Raw genomic sequence first — 11,763 nt, 5'->3', positions numbered from 1 at the left:
TTCTAGTTGAAAAACTATTTTCAAAGTATTTTCTCAGTATTCTCACTCTTTTTTTAAACTCTCCTTTTGCCTGCTAACTTCAGTATTTTATTAAGTATCCCTCTGGTCTACACTCTAATCCTAAAAAATTATAGTACATACATAGTTACCCCCCATACGGTTTTCTGGCGAGGGTACGCAGTTGCAAATGTTTCACAGATTGCATATATTACAACCCTAGGCCTTTCAGATAGGGATGTGTGTAAATATATTAACAATCGCAAAATGCTTACAAAATGCACTTAAGCAGACAAAACAAGTTTGTAGTTATATCTGCAAAATACAAACTACTTAGTGAGTCTGCAAACAGGTTCAGATCCCTCCTCTGCCTCTGCACACACAGAAGAGGGAATTACACAGGAAACGGCCGAGGCAAAACAAAACTACCACCAAGTGTCTGAGAACTCTCTCATCCTAATTTTAACGGATTCAGTACTGTGTGCTTTTTTCCCTGTTGATAGTTCACAGTGCATCAAATACAATTCTTTAAAACTATATTACTTGCAGTATGTAGTTTAGAAAGAACATTTGGCATTTTGGAAAAGGCTACTCAAGCAAACGTCCATCCTATCCAACAAGAAGCTTGAAGACACAGCTCAGACTTTTGGGGTATTTCAAAAGCATCAGCCTTTAAACCAAACAACAACCTATGTGTTAAATGTGCAGTTCATGGCTTAAGATTCTCCCCTGAAAAATGCTCTGCATTTGCACTTCCTACTGGATGAAATACTATTTCCAAAAAATATTTGATGTCTTGAGCGGTGCCAACACAGACCCTTCAGAGGACACAGCTCCATCCACAGGCAACCAGGGTCCTGCTCTCCTTACACAGCTCCTTCCAGAGCCACCTCATCCTCCATGAGACACAGCAACGACCACCTCCCAAACGCAGCTTTTATTCTTCAGTTAATTCCTATCAACATCGTCCACAGCTTTTTTCAGTGTGTAACACACCTTCCAAAGTCCAAATCAAAGGGAAGTTTTCATAGGAAATGCTCCCATCTGTGCTTTCAGCTCTTGAAGGTAGTCTCAATACACATAAACATCTAGCTTGAGACCAATTTTCCTCAGGTTTTTATTTTACATTCACCGTAAATGTGATGCTCAGCTGTTTCTTAAACACCACGAGTGTCTCAGTCATTGCCTGTATATCTAAATATTGTTCAACAGCCACCTAGGTTACGCTGCTTCTGGAGCACCAGCTTACGATGCTGCTTTCCGGACAGGGGCACGTTGGTTTGCTCCGTTAGGTGAAGACACCAAGCAGTGACACACTGTGTTTTATTTTAAAATGCTGTACAAGCATTAACTAATCTGCCCAGTGTTCTGCGAGGGAGGTAAGTATTACTCTCTCCTATTTTACAGATGAAGAAACAGACAGTTTAAGTGATTTGCTTCGGGCCACACAGGACGGCCGGCTGGGATTACCATGACGCTCCGTCCCCATGTCCCTGGCCAAAGGAGAGACCTTCCCGCGGCCTGCTCCTCAGCAAGAAGGGGTCTCCTGGAAAACGGCTCATGCACCCAACTGCAGGGGAAGCTCAGGGTTTCCCATTTTAAACTTGCCACTGCGCATCCTAAAAGCCTCCAACACCATTTTAAAATGTACCGTATCTAGCGAGAAACAATTCACTTTACAAACTACAGGGGTTTTTTTAATTCATTGGGACCCTCTGGAACTTATCAGTAGAGTAGTCTCCTCCTCTTACTACCCTGTGGTTTAAACTTCTTAGAGCCTTTTAAGACGGATTGAACCAGAGGCTGTTGTCCAACTTTGTCACATCCAATAACCTGAGAAAAGTCTGACATGGCTTTCAGGTGAACCCGAGTAGTTCCTATTTATATGTCTCAGCTAAACCGCTTGGAAAGACCATTCAGTGCCACAGACCAGCCAGAGTCCAGGATTGTTTTCCTGGACCACCAAGAGCAAAAGGTATTTCAATCAGAAATCGGGATATGTGCACTTCCTGAGCGCAGCAGCCTTTGAATATTTACAGGCAGCAAGATTTCTTTATGGTTAGATTATTCTTTCCCAGCTCTCTTATTAGTCTGAAAGGACTTGACTGGCTTTCCTCCCACTGTGATTACCCATTTTTAAGCAGCAGCCCTCTGCTTGCTACATATACACTGGTAGAGCAAAAATATAATTCGGGAACATAGTTCATATTGTTGAAATGAAGTCCACCGAAGCCAGATTTTACAAGACATGACAACGTACTAATGCCAAACTGACACAAATTCTCATCTATGCGTTTTGGCTTTAATGGGTTAATTAGCTTGGCTGGATACAAATTTTAATTATCTGAGTTTGACATTAATGTCCTTGGAGTGTTGTCTATAAGGATTTGGGGAATCACAGACATTATTTTAGTTACTTCTGGAAACTGTGTGTTACACTGGGATTTAAATAGTAAGAACAGACAAGAACAGTGAGAACAGGTTGATCTATTTTGGAAAGTCAGACTTTTTGAAACAGGACAAACTGAGATGAAGTTGAAGCCTGGGTTACCTTGCTAGGCTCAGTTACTCTTCAGGGGAGTCTCGTGGATATAGCATAGAAGACTGGAAAGTAAGGAAATGATCTCCTTCGAGGATAGGTGACTGGATAGAAATTTTGCATTAAGTACAACAAAGAATTCTGTATGCAATTAAGACTTAGAGTTAAGATCTCTCCATCGTCTAACACCATTTCTCAAGTGGAAGGTAACAAAGTGCTTATACAAGGCAGGGAACAACCACCAACCTCAATTACTAACAGCAGCTCCATTCCCCCAGAGTAAGAAGCGAGTACCTGCACCTGACGGCAGCACCTCAGCCGTTCCAACTCCCCACCATGGAAAAGCTGAGCTGCCGCCATCCCACGGCAGGTGCAGAAGGGAAGTTCAAGGGGGAACCACAGAACATCATTGTGCTGCCAAATCTGCCATCGGCCACTTCTACCACAATTACGATTGAGCCCCAAACAAAACAAGAATACCTGTCATGCAGTCTGTGAACGCAGCACGTTAATATTACTGAGGCTGGAGGTGAAGTATCACACAATCTCCGCTGCTGAATTCTTTGGAGATGGAAGGTGTTCCCTTGCAAAAGTACAGTGGTACAGTACAAATACAAGTACTGCTAATGGGCTGAGTGATGGCATGCTATTTCAACTGCACTACTTATTTTCTTGTTTTTAAGAGGCATAAATAGATCAATCCTCTGAGGCTTTTTAACGACATTTCAATAAATATATATTTAATCTGCAACAAAACATTTTTTAGCCAATAATTCTCCAACAAACTATCACAAGTGACTTGAAAGCAGTGAGACCTGCAGTTCTGCAGAAAGCAGCATCTACTAAGAGCTTTTCAAAGTACCCTTCTCTGTTTTTCTATTCTTTTCTGTTCATTTTTGTAGAGATTCATTTGTTTTAAGATTCAAAAGAGAATCCCGATTGCTTTTTGTGCATACGGATTTAAGCTCTCTTTGTGCTTGCAACAACATAAATAAATTCATTCTTTATAACATCAACTGCACTAGTTCTTTAAAATGCAATGCAACCCTTTGTGCAGTAGCTTTGTGCCTTTTAAAGGCAACCTTCATTCTGTCTTCCATGTTCCCTTAGTACCAAAATCTGTAAAAATATGTACGGATAATTTGGCTTTAGGAACACTAAGGAAATGCAATACATTTCTCTTTTAGGTTTACGCACCTATGTAATTGCTAGAATTGTATGAAAACATTCCAATTCCTCCTAAATGAAGGAGGGTGGTGTTCATACAACTCCTCTGTTGCCCAGCGAGAATTACAAAAAGGCAGGGGCTTCTTTGAGTCACAATATGTAACTTACAGAAAGGAATGTATTCTCCTTACTTCCCTCACATGTTCTGGTTAAAATACCGAGCCTGTGGTCCTGTGAGAAACCAAACACCTCCTGGGGACTGCAGAGCAAATGTAGAGCACTTAGCACTCCACCAAACCAGCCCTAACCTACCAAGGGTAAGGAACGAACTGATGGAGGTTATCAAACTAAAACACGATAATCACAAAAAACGGGAAAAAAATGTGAAAGAAAATTCTCCAGCGTGCAAAAAAAGGGCAGAAAAATATATCTTTTTAATAAAGAAAAGCAACAGCTGGATTTTTTGGTAACATTGCCTGCATTTTTTACTCTTTTTCCCCCCAAAAAAAGTGAGTAGGCAAGTTTGTGTTACATTCTTTAAAATATAAAGGAAGTTATTTTCATCCTTGCATGAAACGTTAAAACCTCTCAAGGCCTCACTCTTGCACAGATGGGAAATGGAAAGTCTTCCTATCATATATTTTGGAGACAATATCCTTTTTTCTGGAAATACTGATAAGGAACAAATTCAAACTGGTCCTCATCCGCCTGGATCGTCTTATTTATTAAAAACAATGGTATCTTTTAAGCCCTGTATAGTAAGCTATCGGTCAATTTTGATTGACACAAATATTTGTATTAAAGGTTACATACTGCAATTTACAACTGGGTACTATCACAATACTGTATGTTAATGTAATCAGTATTTTCATTTCATGAATTCATTTGCAGCATGACACTGCAAGGGTATTCTTACATATACCGAAGACACAATTGCTAAGTAGTTCAACAATTCTCCTTTAAGTGGGATTTTTTGTTATCTGATAAATCTTTAACACAATAAAACCACTCCTAGTTCTCTATGCATGTTTTAATTTCCCACCTTTTAAAGTGTTTAGACACTTGGAATACCTAGCACACAGAATTAATCCACAAATATTTACAAGAAAAATCTATTTAATTTCTTTCTATTGTAACTACCACAGGGACTATTGTAATGAAAAATTTCCTATCTTAAAGAATTAATGCGATTACTGATATAGAGAAAAAATGTAATTTATATCATCACAAACACGTAAAAGATATAATCCCATATTCACAAAAAGAATCTTTATTCCCTCTTTGAATTCTGAGACAATACAGTCTTGCCTTGAGGAGAACAGAAATATTATGAAGTACCTTAAGCAAGATAATTGTAAGAGAAAAAACTACAATTGCATTATTGTTGTGCTAAACTGTGACATACTTAAAAAGCTAATTTCTTTTATTATAATGGAATTTGGTGTGCATATCCTTTAATCTACTTCACTATTTCTTCACATTTTTACACACAAACATATGTGTAAAGTGTTTCCCATTATCTGTACTACCTGGTTTAACAAACTGCAACAAATTTAAAACAATTAAAAACACACTTGGCAATTCCATACACTTCACTAGATTTATTTTGTAACAGTTTCGGAACTAATTGAACATCTAGGATTGTCACCAAAATGAGTGGTAAATTAAAGATCTACCGCATCTCAAATATTATTCAAGAAGACACAATCAATATTTTATGAAAAAGTAACATTTGACATGAGTGACTGTCCCAAATTTTACCAAATACATTTCAACCAATCACAATGCTGAACAGTTTGCATCAAAAGCTAAGCAAACAAAAATGTATCCCCAAAATAGGGCTTTCTACAGCTGTGTCAGCTGAAGTGCATCTACTTTTAAAATTCAGTACAGTCACCCTTCAATTATTCCTTCCAATTAAATAAAATTTAACAAAGAAATTAATCTGCTGTGGCTGGACATTTCTCTGTTCCACAGAAGCAAACATTTTCTCACTTAATTCTCCTATAAAAAGCAATTTCAACAAAACTACTAAGATAAAAAAGATGACCTAATTAGTACTAAGTAAGATTTAAAGCTTTTGTATCTAGTGCACTCTTATTGCTACCCCTAACTTCCATGCCTTTATACTCACACCCCCATCTTCCAAAGCTTCATACTCACTGATATTTGATTTATCTGGCACTATTACTGCTTAAGCATGCAAATTCATGTTGTCCATTCTTCTATGCATCCAACATACACAGAAGGAATCAAACTGTAAAGAACGTTTTCTGCGAATGTTGATTAAATTAACTGTTAGGGCAGTGGTGTCCTCAAAGGCAAAGGGGGTCACCCTGCGTGACCAGAGGTCTTCCATGGCCAGACCCACACAAAACTAGTCAAAGGCAATAAAGAAAACTCCCCAGAACCAGCAAGAAACAGGTGAGCTACAGGAATCACTTACCCTTTTCTACCCAAAGAGCCAGTCCCACTAGAAACCTTAAACCCTGAGGAGATGCTGTCCCACTCCTCAACACTCTGGACAGTGGGACACAAGATACGGTAAGCAATGAAAATGTGTCTTGCATTTACTTCCTTATAACTCTTCATTTCTGTTACAGCACTGGTTATCTGAACAGATTTGACCAGCTAGCTATGAAGAAAATAATTCCCATCTAAATTAAACAGAGTAATATTGGACCAAACAAAATGTAGGTCACTGAAGAAACAAACCATCAACAAATATTGCCAGCTTTCTGTTCAGGAAGCAATTTCAGCACGAGCCTTTCTTTGCTCTGTCCAGACCCCAATTCCTATGTATCAAAGCCTTTAAGCACGTGCTGGTCTTAAGCACAGGCTTTAAAAAGCTTGGCTGTGTCAGGAGCTTCCGAGCAGCAGTTGGGCCACCGGGCACCGCTGGCAGTGCCGGCCCCTGCAGCGAGCACGGCCTCTTCCCCAGGGTCACCTATTCACAACATTTATGTCCAAAACAAAACGCTTATGTACTAAAAATCCAATCATGTTGTGTCAATGTAATGATAACACCCAATATAGATTACCCCGTAAACTACGAAGCCTCTATGCTCACAAAATGCCAGTGAAATCAGAAATCATACCTGTGAAAATAACTACAGTGCGATACACAAAACAGACTTTTAACACTTGTGAAACATCGGGCTTCCACATTTGTGCCACAAGTGGCCAATTCACAATACACAGCAATGGCCTACAGGTCTTTCACGTACATAACTTTTTTCTAGTTAGAATAAACTAATAAAATCTCCCATATTCTCCTCTAAGTTGCCCTCATTTAGTGAGAAAATGAGTGAAAGAGTTTGAGTCAGTTGTATTTTTTAAAGGAGAAAAGTGTATCTATGAATGATTTCTTTTGTTCAGAATCAGAGCGACTAATATGGCTTTTATCATCCAAAACTGAAAATAGTCCTTAAATAAAAAGTTTTTAGTTAATATCAGTGTTTTGGAGCCTCCCACTGGCAGCCATCACACAGCTGAAGTGAACTAGCAGCTGAATGGAAGGTTTATATCCAGCACCAATGACTATTTTGCTTTAAAAGAAATCAGTATTTCTGAGTTCGTATTTTAAATGCAATTTAAAAGATCATAAAGGAAAGAATCCAGCATTTATTGTGTGTCTCCCAGCAGACTACTTAATGTTCAAACATCTACTATGCAAAGGTCAAATGATTTCACTGGATGTAACGGTGACAAAAATATTCTGCAGCACCGAAAAAAATATCAGATAATCTAGGAAAAAGATATGGACCTGGGATCTCACAAGAGTCACAATAAGTAACGTAGATTCAGTTCAGTAAGAAAGAAAATTGCAAAGTTGTGTCAGGAGAACCAGATTGAGAGAGATAATAGGTAAAATACAAATTACATACTTTTGGCGATGTTCTTCATAAAGGAATATTTTAAAGGAATACAGCAAATGAATTTAAATAAAACCACAACATACAACCTTCTCTTAGAGAAATATTGCTTGCACAGAATTGGAAAAAAAAACAAGCTATGTATTCAGATGGGGAAGGTGTGAGGTATTGCGCTGCAGGCAGCAACATGGGTAGCTCAACTCCAAACTCCAGTGTCAACAGTTGTGGTAGTTGTAACACACACAGGGTGAAGCTACAGGGAGTACTCATGTAGGAATGAGACAAATTACAGGTAAAAACAAATTGAAAATAACGTACTCAGATGCTTATCTGAAGCAAATAGCAAAAGCTAATAGGTACCAATTTATTTTCTGTTTGATTGTGCTTTTTCTTCCTTCACATTTGCGTTCGATATTTTAGGCTCTCATTCTTTCTAAGATACAGAGGCTGCTGATGGTCCTGGCTGGTGGTCCTGGCTCTTCAGAGCCAAGATCTCACGACCAACTAAATAGGAGTCGCCAGGAATTGCCTCTCTACCTCTGTGATGTGCTGCTATGTAAGACCACCAATGGCTCTTGATCTAGGGAGATCCAGTGGATCTCTCCTCACGAGTGGATAGGAGTATGGATGGCAAGAGGCAGAAATGTAGCTGAGCAGAAAATGAGAAAAACACACAAAACGAAAAAACCCCACCAAAGAGGAGTAAAGCGTGTGTAGAGAAGAAAGATGGAAAATGATATAGACAAAATAAAAAACAAACAGGACAAGGCCATAAAGAAATAAGAGATAAGACAAGGGAACAGAATACAGGTTATAAGGTAACTAAGAGCAAAAGTACAATGTGATGTTCACTTTCTGGGAGAAAATACAGCATTTCTCACATTAAAGAAAAGCGAAAGGGAGTTCTTAGTTTGGGCTGTTTTCTCTTTTTTTACCTTTGTGTATAATAAACTAATGAACAAATCTTGACCGACCTTGTTGGTAACTTAAGCTGACGTATCAATACAAAAAGTTCTGGTTAAATGTTTAAAAAAATTAGACATAGTCAAGAAAATACCAAGTGAAGGGAAAATCAGGTACTAAACTGATATTATATCTGAACAGGACTTCTGTCAGCGAGCTCACAAAAAAAAGAGAACAGTGTACATGCTGCTACTTTTATATATTAATACAAAGATACATAATTTTGATTATCAAATTATGTTCAGAAACATACATACGTTTTTTTCTGTGCTCAACCAGTGCAACCGCCTGCTTTGCTGAGCATTTTGAAAACCAGTTGTCCCCAAGCAGAACAGTAACCTCGTTGGTGTTGACAAGTTTTCCTGGCATGAAGGCAAGAGGACCAAAAGGTACCTGTCAAAGACACAGGAGAAACTGCTGAAAACCACTAATGAAAGTAAAACCTAGACAGTCATTCATCTTAATCATTTTTAATAGTGAAATACAGAGTTAAAGAAATAAAATTTCTACAGCAGTTATTTAATGACTAACCCTTCATAAATATTCAAATGACCAGATCCATTTGAATTTAGTATTGTACTTACAAAATCAGAAAAGTGGTATTTAACTAGACAAGTTGTTTTATGATATAAAACTATGGTATAGCTGAATGCTCACACGGAAAACAAATTCACTTAATCGTAATATGCAAGCCTTGATAATAAAAATATTAGCATTTAGATGAGTTACATATTTGTTATACAGACTACATTCATTTCTTATAAAAGCAAGTTTAGCTTTGCTAAAGTGTTGAAGATACTTAAATAGGTATGGTCAACTCAAAGATGGAATTGCTCTCCTCAACACCTGTCCTGCTAATAGTAAGTTCCAAGAACCTCAGTGTGAATTTACAGGGCTACTGTAACTGGCAGGATCACAGACTCTGCTTAATCTCTCTTCTGTTTACCATTCACCACGATGCAGACCTCAGCCTTCAGGCAATGCTCCACCAAGCAGTGCCCGTCCTCTAATGACTCCTCAGGCAGAGGAACAACACATGAAGCCAGAATGCTTCAGACAGGAGGACATTGGCCAGAAACATCATTTATAACTTCAAGAGGTGCTTTTTAAAACATTTAACCCCCATTTTATCATGTCTTTACGTTGTCTGTTTGAATTAAGACACCTTCCATAGCCCACAGTTTACACAGAGTGCTGTCACCGAGATGAAGCCTTGGCCACCCTCACTGCTGTCTCCTGAGTTCTTACCCTTGGACCTACCACCACCTGCCCCCCCACCTTTGGGCTTCACTTGCAAAGGAATTAGGAGATCAAAATCAAATTAACATGGAGGTGGCGAAAACCTAAGAACCACATCCATGTCAAGTTTTCTCTGTCTGAAGGTAGAAAGACATCTGTCTCAGCCAGTTTGTTTCAGTTCCTTCTGCTTTATTCCTCTGCTGCCATCTTCATTTCTCAGGACAGCCACATGCTTTCTCATCGTGTTTGTGCTGAACCAGAGCGCTTGGCATAGTGGATGTTTCCCTGGAAAATGATCTTCCCCAACTTAAGCATCCAGGAGGGTACCAACGCTTGAAACAGTTCTCCTGCAGGCAGGATCCTTACGTTAAGACTATGCAGAATGTGCTTTTCCTACCCGTGCACCCTTCCTGACTTGTATTTCAAGTAGCAGACTGCACCATTTGCCTGTTCACTCTTCCCCCAAAATGCAGAAAGCAAAACTGAAAACATACGAAAACATTTGGCTAACAGGATGGGAACTATTTATATACATTTAAAATAGCAGATGTGAGCTGACATTGCTCCTTTAACTTCGCTCTATCTAGCTTTTTTAAAACAGTTTCTTTTCTATGCTTCGATACAACACAATCTTTCTGCTTTACATCATGTGGCCACGCGAACACACATGGTGGTGGGACTACACACATAAAATCCAGAGCTGAATCATGAGCACAGGAAAGGGAAACACTCTTTTCCCACATGGTAAGAGTACTCCAATGCCATCTTACAGCTCAACTCTATGTGCTGAGCCAGGCCGCCAAGGAAGAAAGTCATCAGGCACTTTGTGCTGAAATCAGCCATTTAGCTACCTGCAGTATAACTTCCCTCCCTTCCTAGATTTATCTTGAATTGGATCTGAGAAGGACTGAGGTAAAAAAGAAAGAAAGAAAAGCCAATTTGGCCAAAATTCTGGTGAATTCAAAATTCTGAGGGAGCTCTGCAGTTGTTAGGGAAGATTCAAAGCACCAGAAAAGATGACTATGTCAATGTGAAGATCAGTGAAACAAAAATTAGCAGCACCTTTTTATGTAAAAATCAATGTTCTGGGGTTTATTTCCATGAATCAGGAAATACTACGGCCACTTTCTTCTCGGGAAATGACTAAGTACCGTAATTCAGTCATAATTATAGTTTTCTATATAATAGATTTACATATCAAACATGTCAGGTTTTGTGTTAGCATTTATGTCATCAGTTCTCAGTTGTCAGTAACATTGTAATTTACAATGGATTTCAAAGAAAAGAGAAAGAAACAAAAGACTTAACTATAATCATAATAAATGTAACATTACTAAGTACTCTGTGGCAACCTGAATAACACCTCACTGCCAGTGCAAATACCTCAGTTAATGAAAATTTTAGCCTGTTTCCTTGTGTTAACTCTCCAGCGTACATACCATGATATCGTAGGACAGTTTATCGGGCAACGTACTGAGTCGTTCCTGAAGAGCCTCATAATCGCTCTCCACCTTCTTCCTGTTGACAAATTCAAGTTGATTCAATTTTATATCTAAAAGCACTGATTCAACACTCAAAAAATACAGAAAAATAAACTATTTTGCTCTTAAACTCATGTAATAACTTTTCAATAAAAGACTTGGGATGATGAACACAATAGCTAGATTATTTTAGAATAGCGTGTATTAAAATAGGGACATGATTCTTTCAGATCACGCATGTCCCTTTTTAAATTTGAATCTTTTATGGTGCAAAGAATCAGTTATTTCACTAGGATTTGGCATATCTCACTCCATGTTCAATTTCAATGGTTATATCACCATCAATATTTAGAAAAATAACTGAAAATCCAGTTTATACTTTATAAGAGGCTAATTCTTCAAAGTAGCACATGTAATAAAGGATTCAAGACCTTGGTTTGAGCTGATGTAAATGGGCAAAACTTTAATTAGTTCTGATTTTCATGTGAACTTTGTGTTCCTA

The 11,763-nt window shown here is 38.4% G+C and overlaps 1 protein-coding gene across 2 annotated transcripts in view; it reads right to left on the bottom strand.

Annotated features, from left to right (window-relative positions):
* URI1 (URI1 prefoldin like chaperone) overlaps positions 1 to 11,763 on the bottom strand; it is a 42,224-nt gene that overhangs the window by 14,579 nt on the left and 15,882 nt on the right. For both annotated transcript variants that reach the window (XM_065848311.2, XM_071814302.1), the window contains exons 3-4: positions 11,220 to 11,298; positions 8,799 to 8,934 (exon numbers count right to left, since the gene is read on the bottom strand). In XM_065848311.2, the coding sequence (XP_065704383.1) occupies positions 8,799 to 8,934; positions 11,220 to 11,298 (215 nt within the window). The remainder of the gene's footprint in view (positions 1 to 8,798; positions 8,935 to 11,219; positions 11,299 to 11,763) is intronic.

The sequence above is a fragment of the Patagioenas fasciata genome, chromosome 13, assembly GCF_037038585.1.
Source record: "Patagioenas fasciata isolate bPatFas1 chromosome 13, bPatFas1.hap1, whole genome shotgun sequence".
In the NCBI taxonomy this organism is placed as follows: Eukaryota; Metazoa; Chordata; class Aves; order Columbiformes; family Columbidae; genus Patagioenas; species Patagioenas fasciata.
Note: the sequence above shows the minus strand (reverse complement) of the source record. Positions and strands in the feature narration are given on the sequence as shown.